Source organism: Heteronotia binoei, chromosome 4 (assembly GCF_032191835.1).
Source record: "Heteronotia binoei isolate CCM8104 ecotype False Entrance Well chromosome 4, APGP_CSIRO_Hbin_v1, whole genome shotgun sequence".
In the NCBI taxonomy this organism is placed as follows: Eukaryota; Metazoa; Chordata; class Lepidosauria; order Squamata; family Gekkonidae; genus Heteronotia; species Heteronotia binoei.
Window position 1 is genome coordinate 135,772,151 of NC_083226.1, and position 24,894 is coordinate 135,797,044.

The 24,894-nt window shown below is 42.3% G+C and overlaps 1 protein-coding gene across 1 annotated transcript in view; it reads right to left on the reverse strand.

Moving 5' to 3' along the window:
* Nucleotides 1-24,894, reverse strand: part of LOC132570147 (ankyrin repeat domain-containing protein 31-like) — a 69,122-nt gene that overhangs the window by 25,963 nt on the left and 18,265 nt on the right. Inside the window, exons 4-7 of the mRNA XM_060236578.1 lie at nucleotides 11,329-11,473; nucleotides 5,969-6,157; nucleotides 4,267-4,409; nucleotides 3,064-3,223 (exon numbers count right to left, since the gene is read on the reverse strand). Coding sequence (XP_060092561.1) covers nucleotides 3,064-3,223; nucleotides 4,267-4,409; nucleotides 5,969-6,157; nucleotides 11,329-11,473 — 637 coding nt within the window. The remainder of the gene's footprint in view (nucleotides 1-3,063; nucleotides 3,224-4,266; nucleotides 4,410-5,968; nucleotides 6,158-11,328; nucleotides 11,474-24,894) is intronic.

Here is a 24,894-nt window from a genome sequence, read left to right on the forward strand (position 1 = left end):
AAGTCATGTTCACAGTTTGGGAGTGCTACTCAACATTAGATTAGATAAACATATGGAGCAACGGTCCATCAGTGGCTATTAGCTGCAAGGTATAAATGGAACACTATGTCTGGGGCACGGATGCTCTGTATTCTTGGTGTTTGGGAGGTAGCAGTGGGAGGCCTTCTGGCCGTGCTGCTGGACCTCCTGATGGCACCTGGGTTTTAGCCACTGTGTGACACAGAGTGTTGGACTGGAATGGGCCATTGGCCTGAGTATTGACTTTAGTGGTTTTAATGCATTTTACAGTATTTTATTATTTATATTATAAGCTGCCTTGAGTTCCTTCAAGGTAAAAAGGTGGATAATAAATGTTTTAAATAAATAAGGCAGATTACTCAACATAAAATAATGTAATCAAATGGCATGCACTAATGCAGCTGGACTAGGATCACAATATTTGGAACATCTGCAAGAAAAGTATCAGACAAAATATGTCATGGACAATACAAAAAAGAATGAAGTTGAAAAAAGAAAATAATGCAGAAAGAGCAAGATGACAGATACAATAAACTATGGAATGGATAACATACTATGATGACCTCGCCCACTTCCCTTCCTCAGGGGCAAGATTTGCCCAACGTTTTTCTCTCATTTTCTGACAGAGCAGCCCTATTTATAGATTTTTTTCTTCTTTTCTGAAGGACTATGGCTGTCCCACCCTGTCACTCTATGACATTTTACTGCTGACTCAGCCCATGAACCTGAAAGAGGGGTCAAGATCCCCCTTTAACTTCAATAACTGAAATGGCACTCAAGACTTTTTAAAGTTCAAAAGTAATGAAATATTTTATTCAACAAAGGGGAAAGGTCAGGTAAAATCAGAGATAAAATTTCTGAGGTAAATCAATAGACACAGACTACAGTTCATATGTTTCAAGCAATTGAGAATTTATTAAGTTTTCGACAATGACTTGGAATCTTTAAAACGAGAGGCTTTTGTTTCATTGTTTCCCAAACACTCCAGTATACTTTCTTGAGCGTATCTGGCTCTTTTGGTTTCCAGGCAGGCCTCAGATTCTGTGGGAGCTCACAGAACCACAGCTCCTGAACCTGTCTGAGAGTTCCACCTCCTCCTTCCCACCTTGTCCAATGAATAGTAGGTGCAGCTGCATAACAATCCCTGGATGATCCACCACCTATTTTTCTACAAAACGACCCCGATACTCTGTCTAGTACCCAAACTCCTTCATTAAACACATCAGTACTCTTCTTGAGTTTTACTGACTCTTCAAGGTTTTAAAAGTCAGTTTCTAAAAACACGAGACCAGGGATCTTTCCCCTCTTCAGAGCTATCTCCCTGTTTTAACTGGCTAAGGAAATTCTTCTCTCACTAGATCTATCCCTTTTTCTGACCTGAATGGAAGACGTCACCTAACTACCCACTCCTCCTGCCAATCTTCCCAGTACTCCATCTGTGTTAAACTGCCCTCAGTCAGGGCTAAGCACAACCCCTGTCAGGACTAAACCCTTCTCTGTCAGGGTTAGACTTAGACATCAGTACTAGACTCTTCTCAGTCAGGGCTGAATTCAGACTCCCCTCTCCTCAGCATTCATCTCTCAAGTCTTTCTCTGCTCAACTGATGCAGCAGTTGAGCAGTCTGTTACTCAAGGCTCTGTAAGGAATTAACCTGTCCATTACCTGTTTGCACAGTACTTAGAAGATTCTAAAGTGCAATCTGTCACACATACACAAACACTTTTAACTACAAAATGTTTGCACAAATAAAATGGTTATAATATCACTACTCAGATCAGGATTTCCTGGCACCCCAAGAGAGTTGTACTACTGGGGCATGGCCACTAAGAATGGTTCTCCCATTGCAATAAGGTTGCAATAAGATGAATAATTGAATATTGTAACGAAATCTCATAGCAATCTCTGCATTTAACGAAGAGGACCCATATAGGAAGGTGGTCTTTAAGGATATATGGAGAAAGCTTTTTTGTACTTGGAGGTTAAAACCAATGTCTAATTCTTCACTTTTGAGTCCAAAACCCATGTTTAAATGCCACAGGGATCCCATGAAGTATGAAATATTCTTTCCAGTATTCCCTCAATACAAGTTTGATGTAAACCTCACAGGAGTGTTATAGTATCATCACAATAGTTCTATGTTTTGAAGTATAAAATATATATTTGCCAATTTTTCCTGCCATTGAATGCAATCTTCTAAGAACCAAGCTAATTATAATTATTATTATTTATTGGATTTAATGGATTGTCTTATCCTGACCAAAGCTGGGCTCTGGGGCGATGTACAACAATAAAGAAAATACATAAATCACACAATAAATCATTCTGAATAAAATATTATGTCTCATACACTCCCTGATGGAGTCTACTGTTCCATCACGTGGGGAGGGGGGGTAGCCTGGAGGGGTGGAAGAGTGAGGTGCCACCTTATTACTGGTGCTGACCTTACTCAAAAGCCTGGTGGAATATCTCTGCCTCACAGCTCATATAAAATGCATTGAAATTCATGTGGCAATATGTGGTTAACTGCAAAACCAGTGGGTTAGGTCTAACCAGTTTTTCTGCTGGTGAAAAAGGAAGCAGTGAAACCCTCGGACCACCCAAAAAGGACCATGGGACCTGTATGTACAAAAGCCACATAGGTTGGTGTTAATAAGGAGATGAACTGGACAAGATTTAGACTTGGATCCAGAGCAGACATTTCCATAGGTGCAAGAGTTTTTCTTCATGAAAAGCCATTTTACTGCCTCCCCTTCTGTGGCAGTCTAAAATGATCCCTGAAATCCTGTTCTTGGAGACAAGGGAATCACCACGAACAAGGTTGGGGTGGGTGGGGCATTACAGGCTGCTATGGTAGGGGCAAACAAGAAAACTGTAGTTTATAAGCAGAAATCCTTGCACCTCCAAAAACATTAGTTTGAATCTAGCCTTCGTTATGAAAGCTGGTTGGATCCAACCCAACATCACAAGATAAACATCTAACTATTCCAACTATTATTGGCAAAAGGATTTCTTAAATTGCAGCTAATATGGAGGGGGCAACATACCTGCAACATCATTCATTCTATAGGACTTTTTGGTTTCAGTAGCTCCGTAAGACTTAAGAAGTTCTTTCATTTTATCACAGGTGGCTTCATCCATAGCATTTTTCCCACAGTTATCTGTCTCATTTGGGTTTGCTCCATGATTAAGTAAAAACTGTACTGCCTGCAACACATTTCTTAATTTCATGACTATGACCTCAGTGTAAATCATTTTATAGTTATATTACATGCCTATCTTTTTGTGACATTATAGCACTTAAATATTCCAGACACTGTAGACATTAAGACAGAAAACAACATTTAATGATTAAAACAAAGGGTTATCCAAATAGATGTTTTAAAAATTCTTTTTAAATTTTGTTCATGGCTGGGATGATCATTTTTCTCCCACCTATTTTCTTCATTTCCATTTTTATTTATTTCCTTCATGACATTTTACACCATTTCTGCATTATACACAATTTTAATGTCATTTACACCCTATACATAATTTTATGCTATTTATATGCAATTGATGCAAAAACAGCTGTTAAGGTAATATTTTGCTTGAATTTTAAACAAGAGTTGTCATGAAATTTTGCAAAAGTGTTAGTTGAAACAGGTAGAGTTTCTGTAAGAATTATGAGAGAACTCAAAGAAGGGGAAATGAATTAACAGTGCTAGCAGATAAACTAGAATGAAAGGATGGCACTCAGGAATTGCTGGGAAAATAAAGGAATCCAGAAAATGTAACAGAATTAAAAAAGTTGTTTTCCAGTTCAGACTGCCTCAGTCTAACCCAGGGGAATGTACTAGAAACAGTCTCTCCTGGGCCTCTGGTATCAAGATACCAAATAAGGTATTTTCTAGGTTATGTTCCAAAATCACAGAATCTGTATCACATTTTCAGTAATTTTTTATTATTGCAAAAATATATCAGGGGCAATGTTCCCTCTAAGCCATGGATTTTTGTGAGCAAAAATTCTACTTTGTGAGCTACTGGCATTCAAGCTGTGAACCACTGCCTAAGTTAGTTTGCTCTGGGGCTATTTTTCCTGAGCTAAGACAAAAATGTGTGAGCCAGAGGCCAAAAATCTGTGAGCTATCTCACACTAACTCAGCTTAGACGGAACATTGATCAGGGGTCTCTTTTAATCAGAGTAAAAAGCAGAAGCTGATTACCTAACCCTGACTATAGAAAACCCTAGTTTATTTATCGTTTATTACCTCAAAGTGGTTGCCTGAAACAGCTTCATGAATTGGCAGTACATCATCCAGACCCTTGCTGTTCACTTCAGCACCTGCTTTAAGGAGTTCTGAGATGATCTCAACAAATCCCCCATTGGAAGCTTCATGAATTGCCATCCAACCTGACAAAATCAAAGTAAGATATTTATTCAAAACATTTCTATGCCACTTTATAGAACCTCCATCAAATGCTCTCTGGAAAGGATTGCCAGCCTCCAGGTGGGGCCTGGAGATCTCCCACTTTTACAAGTGATCTCCAGCTGGCAGAGATCTACTCACCTGGAGAAAATAGCAGATTTGCAGGGTGCACTCTATGGCATTGTACCATACTGAGGCCCCTCCCTTCCCTAAACTCTGCCCTCTCCTGGATCTACCCCCAAAGTCACCAGGTATTTTCCAACACAGACCTGGCAACCCTAAAAAAGACTGCCTTACATGCTTTCCTAAACATAGCAAGGGCAGGCACCCTACTGTGGCAGGCCATTCCAAAGATGGGCCTATCACAGAAAATGCCTGTTATCTCACTGAAGAAATTCCTAAAGGAGTAAACCTCTTCAGGAGGAGGGTGAGGTGGCTATCTGAACAGCATAACTGTTATGTATTGCACTTGTTGATTGAGCTTGAGGCAAACCAGGATCCTGATGCCTACATTCTGATTAGTCGTTCTCTTGAAACTGGCCAATCAGGACATGAGGCAATTCACAAAGAAATGCAAATAAAGGATGTGGGAGAGCAGAACAGGATTGGTGAGTGCCTGCCTGCTGGGCATGGTTTCCCTTGCTACAACTGTATATAGTTCATCATTGCTGCCTGTATGTTGTGACTGTTTCTTCTGAATAAAGTGTTCTTGTTTGATTAAGAGCTGTCACTTCATAATAATTGATACAGGGGAGATGTGCTCTGAGCAGCTGATCTCAGAGACGAGCCTTACTGCTGCAATTTGGATCAACGGGAGTTTCTGGGAGTCTGGAACATGTACAAAGACAGCCCCATGTTACAGTAATTGAGTCTGGAAATTACAGATGCCTGGATAACCACAGTCAGGTCAGCAAGATTTAGCAAAAGCACTGACTTGTCTCTCCTTTAAGAAAGATGGGTCTAGTTTGGGTCCCCAAGCTCTTAAACTGAGCTACTATGGAAAGTATAAGCATCTCTAAGCCTAGTACATGAACTCACATATACTCAGGTTGCAAATGTGAGATGTATAAGCCTTATTTCACACATAAATGTGTGGAACTAAGTAAATTTTTAAAGGTCATACTGTAAATTCACTGGCCTGGCTGGATCCAAAGAACTCCCCAACTACTTCCATGTGCCCAAGGGACTTTTGACCATGTGTTTCTAAATCAACTGCTCCAATGCCATACAGCTAATGTCTTCGGAAAGAAATGAGAGTTTCAGAAGTAGTTGTCATGAGGCATATTCAGAGTCAAAATTCACACTTGGCAGCTTCAAGGTGTCTGGGGAACCTGAAGTGGAGCGTCTACATATAGTATATCTGTATGTATATTTGTCCAAATATATTTATCTGACAAATATAACCATAAGACATAAAACATTCTGAACACTGTCCAATTTAGTTTTAAAGAGTAATTTAAAGAAAGTGCTGAAAAAATATTGAAGTACTTTTTGGTAGCAGCATAATGCAGTACTTTAAAACTGTGAGCAAGAAATATCAAACCTGCATTATCTTTTTGATTTACACATGCTCCAGATGCTATTAAAGACTTCACTAAATCCAGATTTCCTTTTTTTGCTCCCATATGCAAACAGGTTTTTCCTTTAGCATTTCTTTTGTTTATTCTAGCTGCTTTAGTATACAATTGCTGACTGGAAGAAGCGATTTCCTTTTCCTTAGGTTGCAAGCAGTCTAAAAACAAATTAAACACATTTTTACTCATTAGCAACTATGGGGGGGGGGAAATTAATTGAACAACTCTAGATTCCACTTATGCATGTATGACTGATATGACCTAGGAGCAATTAACTCTGTTCAGCATTCACTGTATCAGACTTATACCTTAAATAAAACTTTGTTGGTCTTAGTGCCACTGGACTCAAACTTTGTTCCATTGAGAATTGTGATCCTATGGTTGCTGTGCTGAAACACCACAAAAAGGCATTTTTCACTACATGTCCATTATGCTACCATTGCCACAAGTGAGGCACTTTGAGTCATGAGGAAAGTCAGGATATAAATGATTTAATAAATAAAATATATAAATACACACATATATAACCCAGAAAAGAATGTGATCCACTGATGTGACCTTCCCTTTAGGCATGCAGAACATTTGTGGGCCTAAAACTAAGTTACTGTCAATGTAGTCCTAACCAGAGTTTCACGTTTCTAACCTCATTGACTTCAATGGACTTAGAAGAAGAAGATGATATTGGATTTATATTCCGCCCTCTAGTACGAATCTCAGAGTCTCAGAGCAGTTTACAATCTCCTTTATCTTTCTCCCCCACAACAGACACCATGTGAGGTGAGTGGGGTTGAGAGGACTCAGTCCTTTCAAGGACAATCTCTGCCAGAGCTATGGCTGACCCAAGGCCATTCCAGCAGGTGCAAGTGGAGGAGTGAGGAATCAAATCCTGTTCTCCCAGATAAGAGTCTGCACACTTCATCACTACATCAAACTTGCACCAAACTATCATCATCATCATCGTTTTATTTATATCCCGCCCTCCCCGCCGAAGCAGGCTCAGGGCGGCTAACAACACATTCATTATACAGTAATTGACAAGACTAAATTAACAATTTAATTAAAATTCTATTAAAATTCTAAAACGATAAAATTAATATTAATATGCTGTGCTGTTGTACAGATGGTAAATTTACTTAGCAGCCTCTCTCTTTAATCGGTGAAACTAGAAGGGTATAACTATATTTAGGATTACACTGTAAATTAGGCATCTCCAGATTTCTTTTATTTTATATGTTCTTCCTTCAAGTTCACTTATTTAGTCTCATATTACCCTTCATTTTATGTTAATATAATCAATTGTACTTTTGCACCCCACATACTTGTTCCTATTTTTCTTCTCTTTCAGCTTGGATACTGTCAGAATCCATACTATGTCTTCTGCCATAGTTTTATGATTGTTTCAGGTTTGTGTTGCATTGTCTGAACTCTGTAATGTTACATGCCATGTCTTTGGGAGATGGTTGGGGAGAAACTTGAAAGCATTCTTTTCTGAATTACTTTGGAGCCTGAGAACAGCACCTCGTGAATTACTCTACTCCTCTGCTTGCCATCTGGGGAAAGGAGAGATGAGTCCCTTCAGATAACACCTTGTAGTTTCCTTGAGTTATATCTTGCTTTGTTTACATTATATCCTGCTTTGTTTACATTAGAGAGCAACCGCTTTTCAACTGTTTATGCTACTTGGGTCTGCGAGGAGGGTGATGAGAACTGGGGTTATTTAGAACTCCCTGTATCAATTATTTTCATTCCTAGCAATGCTTCTCAGATGAGAAGGGTTATGTACTATAGCAATTCAATAAAGCTTCACCTATACCTCTATAGAGAAAGTCTATCTGATTGCTATTTGACAAACCTCAAAGATACTTTTCATCATTTAAAGCTCAATATTGCCAAGAGAAAAACTCTAATTCTTTCTCTTCTTCTTTCTTTCTTTCTTTCTTTCTTTCTTTCTTTCTTTCTTTCTTTCTTTCTTTCTTTCTTTCTTTCTTTCTTTCTTTCTTTCTTTCTTTCTTTCTTTCTTTCTTTCTTTCTTTCTTTCTTTCTTTCTTTCTTTCTTTTCTTTCCACTCTTCTGAATTCATTTACTTCTGAATTCATTTACTCTGAATAAACTTGTTTAGGATTGTAGTGAAATACTCTTTGTCTCTAAGTTCTCAAAACTCAGAAAAAGTTATCAGAAAGCATTTTTGGAGAAAGCCTCTAAATAGGCTTTAAAATTAACTTCTCTCTTTAGATGCTGAAGGGTCAATGTGGTATAGTGGTTAAGAGTGGCATACTCTAATCTGAAGAATGGGGTTTGATTTCCCACTCCTCCATGTGAAGTCAATTGGATGGCCTCGGGCCAGTCACAGTTCTCTTAGCACGCTCTCAGCCTCATCTACTTCACAAGGTGCCTGTTGTAGGGAGAGGAAGGGAAGGTGATTATAAGCCATTTAGAGATTCCTTAAGGTAGAGAAAAAGCTGGGTATAAAAACCTACTCTTCTTCTAGATCTTAAGGAGGATCATGACTTAGAACTCTCAATTCACTTACTTAGAGGTAACGGTGAGCTTTTTTTGCAGCAGGAACTCCTTTGCATATTAGGCTACACCCCCCAATGTAGCCAATCCTCCAAGAGCTTAGAGTAGACCCTGTAAGAAAAGCCCTGTAAGTTCTTGGAGGATTGGCTACATCGGGGGTATGTGGCTTAATATGCAAATGAGTTCCTGCTACATAAAAAGCCCTGACTATAACTAATAATAGGGGTATTATACAGTGAAGCCATAAAGAACACATAACTGAAAAATTCAAAGGGTTTTAACCCTGTAAGCCTGTAAGGGGAGGGACGGTGGCTCAGTGGTAGAGCATATGCTTGGTAAGCAGAAGGTCCCAGGTTCAATCCCTGGCATATCCAACTAAAAAGGGTCCAGGCAAATAGATGTGAAAACCCTCAGCTTGAGACCTTGGAGAGCCGCTGCCAGTCTGAGTAGACGATACTGACTTTGATGGACCCAGGGTCTGATTCAGTAGAAGGCAGCTTCATATGTTCAAGCAACATTACAAATAGGCTCTACTGAAGTACTGGAGAAAATCCTGGGGGAAAATTATTCATGGGACTTTTTAGGAAACATTTATTGTTCCTGAGCAAAAACTGATTTTCCTTTAGCTTTACTTTTTTTTTGTTCCCTCCTCTTCCAGTTTTACCTTCCCTTCTACCTTTGACTTCTTTTCATCTGTCTCTGCCCCCTCACCAACTGCCACTGTTCAGAATCAAATATAACAAGCAGGGACCTGTGAGACTTATGTGGGCAACTCCCATCCTTTCTGCCTCATCACCCACTGCACCAGCTGCTCACCATTCATTCTGCCCGCCCTCAACATTGCTGCCTCCAGCAGTTCCTGTTCCTCCTTGCCCATTCACCATATGCCTGCAACACCATCAGTGGAAGGGCGGGGGGGGGCGTTAACAGTGAAGCTCCCATGCTCCCTTCCCCTTACAATGCCATCATATCTGCCTGGCTGGCTCACATGGTGGTGGCAAGATGGGGGACTACAGCAGGCTCGTAGCTACAGTGGGGCCCAGGAGAGGCCAGGCCACTCCATTCAAACACCCCTTCCATCTGTAGGGCCCCTCCATTGGTAGGCCTCTGATCTGCCCCCCTTTGCTCACCACCAGTAGCTGCCACTCTGAACTTCATGCTCTGAAGTGCAGCATTGCTACTGTAGGGGCTTCAGATCAGCATTGGGGGGAGGGGAGAAGCCTACTTGCAGCCAGATTCCCCTGGAAGGTTTACCAAGTTAGACAAATGGGGGGGACCTATCACTTTAGTTGAGAAGCAGATAAAGTGTTTAGGGCCAAATTATGTGCCCCCTGCCCCCCCCAAATAAAAATGCTGCTGCAGGCCCCACCAAACATGGAATCCTGGCTACAGCCCTGGACTACAGTGGGTCTCACTCCTTCTCACTCGCCAGGTGCCCCCCCCCCCAATGCCATCAATAGGGGGTGGCAGTGGTGCTGCCTGCCTGCAATGCCACCACCTCAGCCTGACTGTCTCATACAGTAGCTGTAGTTTCCATTCCTTCCCCTCCTCCTAGCCTGCCCATCACCTCACTCTACTAATGTGTGATATGTCCCTGAAATGGAATTGCTTGGACAGTGGCTTCATGATTGATGAACCAGTTCCAAATTCCTATTGTCCCAGTGCACAGCATTAGGAAAGTCATTCCTCCTAATACATAATGATGGTGATTCCCATAGCAATTTATCTTGCTGTTTTAAAGTTAATTATAGTGCTTTTCCTTGCAACTTGTTTCTGAATGATACCAAGGCATGTTTTAGTTCTCATTTGACTGTGATGAATTCTGTTCTGGAGCCCATGTGCTACTCAGTATAGGTCCCCAACCTATGAGGGAGCATGCATGGAGCCAGATATACAAAAGGCTATTGTTTCCAATCTAATGGCTTTTAACAGGTTGTGTTTATCCATCTATCATACCAATGACAATAGACATTTCAATCTCATTCTGAGTTACATCTATGTTATTTTCTACTCTGCTGTAAGGATCATTTAATATGTTGAATTTTGTATTAGGTGTATACACTAAAAGCTACTTTAAATACTAATACCTCATATAAAATTATCTTATATTGTCTTATGCCGTTACAATGGATTTTTGTGTATTATTTAAGATGTAATCATCCAAATCCATCAAAGTAAATAAATATTCTGTGAGGGCTAGCAAATATAATCTGGCATTTCTTCCAGTTTCGTATTGTTTGTCCTTCTAGGTAATAACAAACTCAAGGAACAATTTCAATATACATTTACTGATATTTCTAAGGAACTAGAACAACACAATCTAACACAAGAACAAAATAAGGAAATAAGGAGCCCAATATGCAAAAGAATTATAGAACACTGAACAAAACATTTTAACAGCAAAGACAAAGTAGTCAGAGAGAGAAACAGTAAGTATAACATTCAAACTCGGGAAAATCATCATGGATATGGAGATGCACATGTGAATAGTAGCTTGATGGTGCAGTGTTTATCTTGCCATAAAAAGGATAAAAGCAAAATTACTAGAATGTAAGCCTTAAAATACTATATTCAGAAAAACATTTTACTCTGTAGCAGAATGAAAGAATTTGTATCTTGTACACAATAAGTATCACAGTGTTGCATAACAGATATTACTGCTTTGTTAATCTAAATACAAATGTATACATGTGCCAATTACTTTTTAGCTGAGCACAATCCATGAGACTGACATAGAGATACTTTGATGTATATGTAGAGAAAATGGGAAATAAATTATTTTGTGTAATTAACCAATACAATTTTCTCCTACCTGATTCTGAACTTCTGGTAGATTTAGGTATGTAACTTTCCAGTAGTTTCTTCATCTGTTTGTCAGTAGCTTCCTCTAAGGCACACCCCCCCTTCTCATGCTTGAATAATGGATCAGCCCCATACCAAAGCAGCAACTCTGCCACCTGGAGGCAAAGATTATTCTTAAAGTTAGATAGCTTCACTTTCGTTTGTTTCCCTTACACAAAATAGCTAGCTTCTCTCTGTGAGGCCCACAGCAACACCTGTGATAATGAGTAAAAGCCAAATCCTCTCTTCTGCCATGCAGCTTTCTAGTTCTAGTTTTTCAGTTGCTGAAAAGCACTTTATGAAAATCAACGTCAGAAGTTCCTTCTCCTCAGCAGCACCTAATTTCTATTTATTGCAGCTCTCCAAAACCACTTGGACTGTAATTATATCTGCAGTTGCAAAAAGGTGAGGGCAGAAATTGAATTATTCCCACCTTATCATCTGACTTACACCTGTGACAGCAAATAAATGCCAGTGTGTCCTGCACAATGCAGTTTTCTAATTATGAATATTGCATATTTTCTCCTGTTTTCTTCAAGTAGTCCACAATCTAGTTTCATCTGAATTTGCTTGCTGAATGACTTGTTAATATTCTGGCTTTTTCAGGGGGTTTTGGCATTCCTTCATTGATCATTCCTTCTTGACCAATGTAGTGTACTTTATCTCTGTTTTTAATTGTTATAATGATGTCTGATAGTATGTATTATGCATGTCAGGGCAGAAAGGCAGATATAAATTTTATAAAATAAAAATTTAGGTAATTGATACACTGAATCTAAGATTTCTTGAACTATATGGACTATCAGGATGAGTGTTTTCATCTGTGATCCACTAGACTAGAAGGTGCAATACTGGAGCTATCAAATCAAGATGCATAATAAAGCTCCTTTGTCAGACAAGAAGCGGCATGGCTAGTTTAAGTAAAGAAAATGCTACAGATATTTCAGATGGTAGAAACCCAAGATATAATCTCATACTTCAAGCATTCGTGATATAAATCCAGTGTGGTATAATATGGTGCATCAAGAGCCAGGGTGATACACTGCTTAGAGTTATCACACTAGTATCTAAGAGACTCAGGTTCAAATTACCACTTTGCCATGAAAGCTTGCTGGATGATCTTGGGCCAGTCATATACTCTCAGCCTAACCTACCTCAAAGAGTTGTTAAGGATAACATGGAGGCAGGGAGAATTATGTAAACTGCTCTGGATTCTCACTGGGGAGAAAAGGGAATAAATAAATCACAGCAGTTGGAGGGGCTGCCTCCAGAGTCCACAACACTTTCTCTCATCTGACAGTGGGTGCAGTCTACATATACGTTAATATACTTTTATTGTCATAGAAAGAACACCCTGTGTGCATAGACACTGAAGCTTTGATTAAAGTCAGAAAATAATGATGGATGCACATTAGGGCCTTACAGATATGATGTATGTGAAATGGAATAGTACAACTACATGCTGTTTGGGAGAAAAACAGGACTGCATTTAGCTGTAGTTGACACTCAGTGATCCCCTCTAGAGTCATACTTTGGACCCTGAATAGCCCAACTGCAAGAGGTTCCAGAAGTATCAAATTCATTTGTTACGAGGGCTGGACCTGACATAAATTTCACTTTGTTGGCTGGGCCATGCCCGCCATAGAATGTAACATAAGGTACCAGAGATATAAACTTTATAAAGGGTGATTTCAGATGTTGAATGGCAATAGCAGGTGAATGACAATAGGAGGCTTGATTGGATTAGGTGTGATATGCAGAGGGGTAGTAGGCGTGGAGATACCAGTGTTGGTAATGAGACAAGAAAAAACAGGTTGCTTACCTGTAACTGATGATCTTCGAGTGGTCATCTGTGCATTCACACCCATGGGAGAGCGCGCCTGCGCTGATCCGATCGGTACTTAACAAGCCAAAGGATTTTCGCGCTCAGCTCCAGTGGGCATGCGCAAGAACCCCACCACGCATGCTCACAGAGTGGGCGCGGACATCCCATCAGTTCCTTCTGACCGCTGTATGATCCTAAAGAGTGCTGAAGGACCGACAGCAGTGGGGAAAGAGGGTGGGTGGTGTGAATGCACAGATGACCACTCGAAGATCATCAGTTACAGGTAAGCAACCTGTTTATCTTCTTCGTGGTCTCTGTGCATCACACCCATGGGAGATTAGCAAGCTAGGCCTATGTCTGGAGGAGGGTGCTGGAGGTCATTCAGACACAGCAGACAGCAGAAGCACATTGCACACTAGGAAAAACACAAGTGTAGATAGACAGTAGAGGCATAGCAGCTTGCTGACCGGCCTAGATCGTAGCTCTGTAGATCTGCTGTATAGACTTCTGTGGATCACCTGATGCAGCAGAGACATGGCTAAGGCCCTAGTTGAGGGACCTCAAGGCAGGTAAAGAGGCAACCCATGGTAAGGGACAGTAGAGCTCAGGATGTCCTGTTAGGCCTCCGGGAAGTCTCTGAGATCTTACAGTTTAGCTTGGAAGAAACTGTGGAGAAGAACAAGTTAGTATTGTTTCTAGAGTTGAATGAAGAACACAAAAGGAGGACCCTTTTGATATCCAAAGAAAGGAGACTTTCTTTATTTACCAACCCACAAAAAGAGTGTTTGCAAAAGAGATGTCAGAGTTACAAAGGGAATTCAGACTCTATTTCCAAGAGAAAGAATACCGCTGGAGAGTGGGGAAGAAGTATATTCTCATCATGAAAACAAAGGGTATCATAACATAGAGCCAGTAGTCCAGCTATCCAACCAGTGAGAGAGACAGCCCTCAATAACGCTGCTCCCTATGACAAGAAATGAATTGAACCAGTAGCCAGGGGTTTGGAGAGGTTCCCTGGCAGGATTGATAAGAGAAAGGCAAATGCCAAGGCGGAGTGGTCATTTGGCATAAAGATGAAAGCCGAGGTGGCCTTTAGGAAGTGAGTAATAGGAGAGTGTGAGGATGACCGGTACCCATCAATGGAGGTACAGTGTGCCAAGACGGCCAGGAGGCTGTCCAACCCAAGAGGAGTTGAGGCTGCAGCCCACAATTATGCCAATAGGATGTTCCATATTTGGAAGAAAGTAGGGGGAGTCTCTGGGACGAGATGACGCAGAAGAGGAAAGTAGCGATGGCAAAGCCATCATAGTTATGCCCTAGAGCAGTGAGGGCATGGCTTCGGAGTTTGTTGGCTACCCTGGAATTTCAAGGTGCACATGGGAACACGTAGAGGTATTGGCTGCGTTGCAGGAAAGGAGACAAGATCTGGTATCCACTCCTGCTCTGGGGTAGAACTGCCGATGTTTCCTATCTTACTCAGATGCTGTCGATTGATGAGTGACTCCAGAGGCATAACAGAGGGTGGAGAAAAACCTCTCAACATGAGGGGATGACGCCCTGCAGGTTCAAGAAATCACCTGTATGTTCAGGTCCGCAAGTGGGCAAATAACTTGTGGGAAGAGTGGAAGTCCATACCGTCTGTCGACATTCCCAGTACTAGGGTATAAGCATCCTGGCAATAGTCCATCTGTGACAGCTATAAGATGAGGGATGAGGCATTTATGCAAGGGTGAACACAGACCTCTCTGCAAGTGATAGCTGAGGGAAGTGTGTAGTGGATCTTATCGCCAGCGTTCCCAGAAAATGATGTGGTAGTTGGCATGGTCGGGAGGTTATAAGTGACTTGATACAGCCTGTCCTTGCCTCCCGTTCCCGGTATTCCAAGGAGGTCTCCCATCTAAGCACTTGACAGGGTTGGCCCTGCTTAGCTTCTGAGATCCGATGAAATCAGGTTCGCCTGGGCTATCCAGGTCAGGGCTGGTAAGCTCTTGACACGGGATCATTCATGTGCATCTTCCAGAATCAGACACTGGTTTGTAATGATCCAAAAGGAAGGACAGGGAGTTGGAGAGATGTCCCGAAAAACAGAAAGAGCTCCCATTATGCACCAATCCCATGGTTCAGGCAGTAGGGAGAAGTGGAGCAACAGGGGGTCTCTGAAGAGTCAGAGAGATTTGAGGCACCAGAACTCCAGAAATGTAGGACATGCATGAGGAGGCTGGTAAGCACCCGGACCGAGGTGGTTGAAGCCATATGGCCCAGCGAGGATAGACATGGAAAACTGTGTGTTCTTACCATGTTCGGAGCACATGTTCAAAAGAGAAAGTTCTGCACTCCCCATATGATGTGTGCACGTGTGTGGACCCCACAGGCTAGCATTCATAGTTGTCCCTGTGGACTGGGCTATGTTTAAAGGATTTTAGATTTCTTTCTTTCTTTCTTTCTTTCTTTCTTTCTTTCTTTCTTTCTTTCTTTCTTTCTTTCTTTCTTTCTTTCTTTCTTTCTTTCTTTCTTTCTTTCTTTCTTTCTTTCTTTCTTTCTTTCTGTTTGGAGTTAGCAACCAACAGTTACAGGAGTGTGGTTAAACCTAGGAAGCAGAGCAGGCTGAGAGTTATAGTTTGAGAGGGAGGCATGATGAATTCAAATGCCCAATGGAAGTGAAGTGGTCCAACTGAAATGTAGTGGGAATACACACTCAGTGCCAATCCCTACTTCACGTTAGTTGGCAGGAGCATATCATGCAGGGCAGTCCTGCTAAAATTACTAGAGGGACTAGTACTACTGTCAATTGGAGAGCCAGTTTGGTGTAGTGGTTAAGTGCACAGACTCTTATCTGGGGGAACCAGGTTTGATTCCCCACTCCTCCACTTGCACCTGCTAGCATGGCCCCGGGTCAGCCATAGCTTTGGCAGAGGTCGTCCTTGAAAGGGCCAGCTGCTGTGAGAGCCCTCTCCAGCCCCACCCACCTCACAGGGTGTCTGTTGTGGGGGAGGAAGATAAAAGGAGATTGTGAGCTGCTCTGAGACTCTTCGGAGTGGAGGGCTATAAATCCAATATCATCTTCTTCATCTAGTGCTCTGTGGATCCTGATGAGGCAGAGGCCTCCCAGTCCTGTTCTTGATACCATGAAGTGCTGAAAGGGAAGGTGGAAACTTGGAAGGGTAGAAGAGCTTAGTCCCTGAACAGGAATAACGGGACTTCTGCCAGGAGAACAGTTGCTATTAATATGAGCCTACAACCGGCAGTTAGCTGACGCAGCTGCACTACATTCTCTCAGGTAAGAGAGAAAAGGTGTTGGTTAGTACTGAGGCAGAACCCTGCTTCTAGTAGAGTTCAAATGGTTGGTGCTAGGATTGTAGTTTGTTCTAGGCTGTGTTCCGGGTGGCATAGAACCTGGAGGCAGACCCAGACTGCAGGGCATTGTGATACTCCTGAGTGTCTCATGCCAAATAGTATCTGCAGTAGAGTGGACAACAACTGTCTTGAGCAGGAAAACTTTAGTATATGTTCTAATACCCGACTGAGGCAGCAGAGCGAAGACATGATTGGCATCCAGGAATAACAACTACAAATGATGAGTTGTTGTGAGGACAAGAGCATGCCCCCTTTGAATTAGTTTGACAGCAGAATGCTGAACATACTGGGGGTGGGGGAGGCAGTGCTTCTGAGAGTTGTTGCTCTAACATAAACTGCCAGTAGCTGGTGTGAGTGGAGCAGCGGAGGGTCTAAACGCCAGGGTAACAACTGAATAAAATGTCCTGCCCAAGGTGTTAATTTCCCTCCCCCCCTCCACAAAAAAGGGGGGGGCTAGAAAGAGAGAGTTCAGTCCCCAGTTCATGTATTGTACACATATGATCCAGCCAAGGAGAGGAACTTGGAGGAAGGATCGGTGTAGTTCGAACTTCTTACTCCTTTATGGCACTACTGCTAGAAAGGGGGTGGGTGGGTGGGTGCTAAAAACAGCAAATGCCAAGTGAAATGATGTTAAAACACCATTGCAGTGGTCGAGGGTTGAAGTTGATAGGAGAAAGCGTCAGGGTATAGTCTAATGCTTTCATGCAGTTGCCATAGGAATTAGGGTCATCTGATGGTAAAGGCAGAGACCATAAAGCTCAGGGTAAAGAAACAGCGTGGAGGTAGGCAAGGTTTGATCTGCATCAAAACAGCCAGGGGATGGATAGAGACGCTGATATTCGGTGCTGATGGCAGAGCCATGTGAGTCTGCTCTGGAGGGCTGTGCAGATGCTTCTTCTAGCATTGATCCAATAATAGAGCAGCCAGGTCGTTGTTGCCAACAGTAGTATGATGGATGGTAAAGCATCCAGTACCTAAGGGAGGTTGCATATTGCTGGGCCAACCTGGGAGGTCCTTAGAACAAGAGCAACAAAAAGCTGCTGGGACATGGACACAGTGTGTGCCTCCTGCAGTCTGTCTTTATAAGACTAGAAGAACCCATGTGAAAACGAGAAAAGGGGGGGGGGCAGCATCGCTGCCGACGAGCCTTTCTGCCCTCGAGGTCGAACATCGGTATGGGGGAACGCTTTGGCTCCAGTGCCCACGAGACTGGCCAAGCAGAGGGGCATTGGCGCTTGGAGCCACAAGTATCGATGGGAGGTGCGTTTGCGCTATGAACTGGAGCGCGGAAGCACTCGGCTCGGGAATAAGCTGAGCGTCGGGGGGCTCAGTCGGCAATGTCAGACAGAAGCGATTGCCGATTCCGACGCTGATCCTTCCGATGCCGATCCTTCAGTGGGCAAGTGGCGTATGACGATAGAAGTCATGTTTGCCATGCCTGCTTCCACCTCAAATCCCTTGTCCTCCCCACAGCAGTTGCTGAAAGGTAACGAGGACTCCGACTTCGATGCCGAGAATGCTCGTAGGTCAGAGCGGTCGGCGTCGGAAAGGGAAGAGCCATGAGAGTTTGTCTTGCTCTCAGTGGGCTCCGGCACCAACATAGCGAGTTGGGCCGTGTGTTGTCCAGGCTGGAAGACATCGAAGTCCATTGAATCAGTTAGGGAGACGACGCAAGCAGTTCGAACAGGCACATTGCTGGCTTTTTCCTCGTTAGTCAGGAGGATTGGTGAAGATCTGTGCTGCGAGTCCCTCTCGGCAGGGAGAGGAGCGGAGAAAACGAATCAGGAGGGGAAATTTGATCCCAGCACTTGAGTCGGCAAGAGAGCCCGCCTCCATTGCTTTTCCGTAACGGGAAGGGGAAAAAAATGGGGGGGGGGGAATCCGAAGGGCTGAGAGAGTAAAGTTTTCGACTTTTCTCCATCTCACTAGGTTTGTTTTTGAGGTAACATGAGATTAGAAGTGGCTATTTCAAAGGGAAGTAAATAAAAGTACCAGCCGGAGCGAGGAGATCAACTGATCAGCGCGGCGGTCAGAAAAGAACTGATGGGATGTCCGCGCCCACTCTGTGAGCATGCGTGGTGGGGTTCTTGCGCATGCCCACTGGAGCTGAGCGCGAAAATCCTTTGGCTTGTTAAGTACCGATCGGATCAGCGCAGGCGCGCTCTCCCATGGGTGTGATGCACAGAGACCACGAAGAAGATCCTAGGACTCAATTCCTCCAGGAAGATTCAGTCTTGGAGGATGCAAAATAAATGGACTTAAGTCTGACATTAGAAACCACAACATTCAGTTGCTGACCTGAGAGAAGCAGTGCTCTTACAAAGGAATTTCAAAGAGGAAGCTGAACTACAATTGATAATGAAGCTCAACACAGTCCTCCTGGACTGAACTGAGAGCTAATTTTCCTATCACATTATCAACGTATGCTATTTTTGCCATCTGAAATCACTCCACTTGCCAAATATGACCCATCCAAGTGTTCTATTTCCTAATCAGAGTATCTCTGAAAGAAAATAAATCCAGATAGGAACAGAGAAATCCAATCTTTTTAAAAAAACAAAACAAAAAACAAACAGCTTTTCACACAATAAGCCAAAATATTTTTCTCAATGTACATTGTGCTTGTCAGAAGAATCAACCCAGCCACCCAAGAAAGTGTGCTTGCACACCGAAGCTTATTCCTGGAATAAAACATTATTGGACTTAAGATGCCGTGATGGGTCTCCAAATTTGTTTTCTCTTTCCTCCCCAAAAGAGGAGCAGCAGCCTTGAAGAAGGAAGCAGAAGCTCATATGTGTAAGTGAGTGATTGAGTCAGTCAGTCAGTGAGGCTTGTTTTTGTATCTCTTCTGAGTAAAGCAGGAAGCCAAGAGCCTCTGAGGGAGCTGGGGAAAAGCAAGCCACAGTATGGCTGCAGTAGCAGCCCTGAAAATGGAAGCAGGAGAGGAAGTTGCTTGGGGGATGGATTTGAGCCCTGAGTGGGCCAAATGTGGCCTGCAGTTTGCTTGTTTGACACCTCTGGAGCTTTCATGGTGGAGAGGGTAGGAAGCTTGTGTGCGTGCACAGAACATCACTTATGAACCTTGATTGCAAGTATGTGCAATCTTGCTTTTATATTCATAGCCCCAGCTCTGTGTAATTCTACACTGGAAATTAGCAACCAGATTTATCACACTGCCTGACCCTTTGGGAGGACAAGACCATTACAATAGATGACAATTGTGTATGGACTTATTTTTAGATATTTGGAAACCTTTTATAGAAACTTGTGTGTAGATCTGCCACCACTGTGTATTTTTGTTTCTACTTTATGTATATCTTTCTTTTTCTTTTCTTTCTCGCTCTCTTTTTACTCTATTTAGTTGCTGGATTTTGAGGTTTTCACCCCCTTTTTTCTTTTTTTGTTTTGTTGTTCTGAAATAAAGAAATAAAGAATTGGTTTGCTCACATCAGCATCCCATCTAGAGTTCACATCTAAGGAGCTTTGTTTTATGAAGCTGGATGCTGATATCCATGTTACCACCTTAAGAAGAGGAGATTGGATTTATACACCACCCTTTACTACCCAAAGGAGTCTCAGAACAGTTTACAATCTCCTTTCTCTTCTCCCCACAACAGACACCCTGTGAGGTAGGTGGAGCTGAGAGAGCTCTAACAGAATCTACTCTTGAGAGGAAAAGGTCTGTGAGAACTTGAGACTGAATCAAGGTCACATCAAGGTCACATCAGCAGGTGCACATGGAGGAGTTGGGAATCTCAGATAAAAGTCCATGCAATTAACCACTACACCAAATTTTCTATAAACTTCTCTCAAAAACACAACCTACAATGCTTGGGCTCTAATTGAAGATGCATGCTCCCATAGAAGTCACTGAGCCCTTTTAATTTATAACATTTTAATTGGAAAATCTATCCAACACAAAATTTCCTAAATAGAAACTCAATGACCTTTCTATGACCCTGCAAAGTCAATAAATGATGCTCTTTCCTCATTTCTTGAGGGTTTTTAAAATGCACAATACAACTTTCCTAATATCTAAAGAATGTAGAAATTCTTCAAATCACCAGGGCAGAATATCATGGTCAACATGAAAGGAGAAACTAATTTAGGTAAAGTTTTGGAACCAGGGTGCTATGCTAGCTTTATGAAATTTTTAAAAAGGATGGTCATGGAGTACTGCCCTCAATTCACTAACCTTCAAGACCAAAGTGGTTGCAACCAAAAACACTATTTCATGGTCAGAGATTTAAGTGAAGATTTTGCTAATGGTTCAAATAGTTTCAGCATTAAACTCAACAAAGCCAAACATAAACTTCACTGGGATACAGGTTCCTTTACTGGTGGAAACATATTCACTTGATCTTTTATAAAAAGCATACATGGATGATGTGCAAAAATAAATTTATTTTCAATCAGTTCACAACATGTAGCATTATCTGACAAATAGATTTAAATGCATGATGCAGCCAGTCCTCAACCCTTTCAAGTAGAACACATAATCAAAGTTAATATCTGAACCCCATGTCTTTGGACTGATCACTTTTCCTGCTCTTAAGTCTCCATTTAGAGGAATGAGATTTACATGTTGGGATGACGTTAGCTTGCAAGTCGCCTTCAAAAAATTAAGTGCTTAGGGGACCAGAGATGCAACAGATGTATGATAGCAAGCAGGATCTAGATGACCAGAAGCAAAGGAATAGTCAAAGCAGGCAAAGATCAACTCAAAGATAAAAAGCAGGATGCAGAAACTAAGCAGAAGATAAACTAGGCAATGCCTTTACCCTAGAGACTAACTGCTTGGTTTGAGGAACAAGTTCTGTGGCTAGACTATCCAGACATTGGTCCTGGAGATTCACTGAGCAGATGCAGCAGATACTGCAGCCTAGCTCCACCTAGGTAGAACCACTGCACTGTGCAGATCTTGGTAATAGCACATATTCAAACAAGAACTTTGAAAGCTGAAGTTGAGAAGGGTTCCATGTGTACAGCAGTTGAAAAGGGGCAGCCAGTCCTAAGAGATAGATGAGCATTATTTTGTGTATAATCAGTACTAGTTCTGCCTGCCTAGATGGCACTCTTGTAATAAAGATTCCAGTATGCCAAGTTTGTGTGGATACAGAGTATGAGAGGTACACATGGAAAGATACTGGCTGCTGGGATCTCTGGCTGAAGGCTATCTTCAGTGCTTTATACTTTCAGTCTCATTTTTCTCAACAGTCTGTTAATTTTATGTGAAGAGATTGCCCTTCCAAAGAACCTGAAAGACATTACCTAATAATTAGGCACCTTGCAATATTATTGAGTAAAAATCAGAATACTTTTCATGGAAGCAGGTTGCAAATAGGGTTAACTTCAGGAAACCCAGTCTTGGAATAATTAGTTTAGTATAATTCTATCACTAGTTTAATATAGGAAATCTGTTTAATCAATCCACTAAGTCACAGTCTGCTCCTACAATATAAATTGCTTGCAAGACCACCTTGGCGGGGGGCTGCCTAGGCACAAATATCCAGAGGCTACTTGTACAGATGGTTACAGCTAAAATTATATTAAGGGTTTCACACTTCTATAGCTCTTACAGGAATAAGCATATATGCAAGTTTCCAAGAGAAGGGTTCAAATGCTTTGAACAGACAATAAAAAGTACAACACAATTTAATCTGTGTAAGCGGAATAAGAATTTGTCAAGGGGATACTGTAGCAGGAAAAGTTCTACGTTATCCAATTACTATCGGATCATACTTACAAACGAGGTTGGAGGCGAAATCAGGAAAACAGCCAAGCTTTATTTGGATACACACGTGCGGGCTCAGACCAAGATGGGCGTCTGAGCGAAGATCACAGAGGCACTTAGGCCTTATATACCATTTGCACAATTTCTAGATTTGCATAGGCATTATACTGAAGGAACTGAAGGGGCCTTCAGTGTGGCAACTGAAGGGGCCTTCAGTGCAGCACCCAACCGTCTACTAGTTCCCTTTAGTGTGGGACTAGTCTCTTACTCAACCATCATGGACCACTGGTTTCCTAGGCAACCTTAACCACAATCTGTTGGTGGTTCCGCTCTTGTTAGATCCGTTAACTTCTAAGTTCCTACTAATGCTTCTTGGAGCACTCATCTGCCTTATTTGCATCGGCCTTTTCAGTTCCTGTTTTTGCTGCAAAGTCTAGGCTGAATCTTTTACTATAGCAAGCCTTCTTTATGAGCTTCTGCCCTCCAATACAATCCATTAGGCAGGCAAGGCCAGACATGCCCAAGCAAGCTTGTTTCTATTGATCCTTGCATCCTAAATATTCCTTTTCCATAGATCCAGATACTCTTCAATATTTCCTTCTTGGCCTGCTGCCACAATACACATCAATTTAAATTGGAAGGCTGAAAGGGCAATGTGAGCCCTGCTATGTGGAAACACTGTACTGACTACCTGAAAGCAAAACTTACCTTTTGCCTAACTGGCTGTAACCATGTCAGATACATAAAAGGTGGGAAATGGAAGACCAGGGCTACTTATGCAGGGCTTTTTTTGAGCCAGAATGCACCGGAATGCCGTTCCAGCTGGCTTGGGCAGCATTCCAGTTCAGCCTTGGCAGTTTCCCTGGAGCCTGGCTCAGGGGGCCCAGCCACACTTAAGAGGAGGCTTCCTGGCACCTGGCTGGGCTCAGGGGGCTGAGATGCGCTTGCATGGCAGCCTCTTGGCTGGCCCACCAGGCTCAAAGAGATGAGCTACACTTGTGTGGTGGCCTCCTAGCAGCCTCCCAGAACCTAACTGGCTAGGCTCAAATTGCTAAGCCATGCTGTGTGACAGCCTCCCAGCACCCAGCTGGCCTGCCAGGCTCTTGGGGCCAAACTGCACTGCAGCAGGATTGTTGCTGTCCAGGGTTCCCCTCCATAGCAAAGAATAGTCAGCGTTGCAGTTTTAGAAGTGACCAGAAGCAAAGGAATAGTCAAAGCAGGCAAAGATCAACTCAAAGATAAAAAGCAGGATGTCACCCCACCTACATGAAATCCTTGCTCCCAACCTTCCTTCCTTCCTTCCTTCCTTCCTTCCTTCCTTCCTTCCTTCCTTTTGTTTCTTTCCTTCCTTCTTTCCATTTCCTTCCTTCAATTTATTTCTTTTCATTTATTTTTTCCCTTTTATTTCCTTCCTTCCTTCCTTTCTTTCAATTTATTTTATTTTCTTCCCTCCCTCCCTCCTTCTTCCTTTCTCTTTCTGTTTTTCTTTCTATCTTTCTTCTCTTTCTGTTTACACAGAGTGTAAATAATATCACAGATTCTGAAGTAACTTTCAGCTTGTAATTATATTGGGCAAAGCCTTGTTTTTAAAAATCCAGTTTTTAATGCAGGCTAAATGTATACTGTCAGCATACTTAGAGTGGTAGTGTTCCCATTCTGAAGATCCTGAACAAACTGGATAATGGGATGATAGCTTCTAAATGATACAGTGGTAGGAAAATGCATGTTTTAACAGGGTGATGTCAACCAAGGACAGTGATACGTTCCACATAAGATTTGTAATAGTGGGTTATATTTCTTGTTTGTATGTTTGTAAACTGATTTTTTAAAAAAAATTTAAATGTAGGGATTAGGGATGTGGTCTAATATGCAAATTAGTTCCTACTGGGCTTTTTTCTACCCCAAAAGCCCTGTGCTTATACATGGGGATTTTGTACTGCATGGAAAGCAGGAAGCCCCCAGATTAAAGAGGAGCATCCCCATGATGTCATGTTCATGATGGCATTCACAGAGATTTCACCTTTAAACCAGAGGGGGGGAAAACAGGATTGCATTTACCTGTAACTGCTGTTAATCTAGTTGTTACTGTGCAGGCACACACAGGTACTGTGCAGGCACATAGGACACCCACCGGAAGATTTCTGTAGCTAGCACAGCAACAGAGTGATAGGAGCCCCTCCCAACTAGAGCTGACCAAGCCATTTCCTGCCTAAATGGTCACATGCTCTGGGGAGGGGCTTCACACACTCCCTCCGGAGCCACCACTATGAGCTAACATTATGGAAGTAAAGTTCAAAACATAAAAAGCTCACAGAGGAGTCAGAGGAAGAGATATGTGCCTGCACAGTGACAGCTCAACGAACAATAGTTACAGGTAAGTGCAACCCTTTTTTCATCGCCGTTGTACTGTGCAGTACCACATGGGAGACTACAAAGCTTGGAGGTGGGGATGAGTGTGCTATTGAAAAACAGAGTGTAAAACTGCTATTCCCATTGACACCTTCCTTATTGCATTCACATTCACAGAATAATGTCTTATAATAGTGTCCTCAGATGATCATATGGCAGCCTTACAGGCCACCAGGAGAGGTACACCTCTTCAAAAAAGAGCTGAGGCTGCCTGA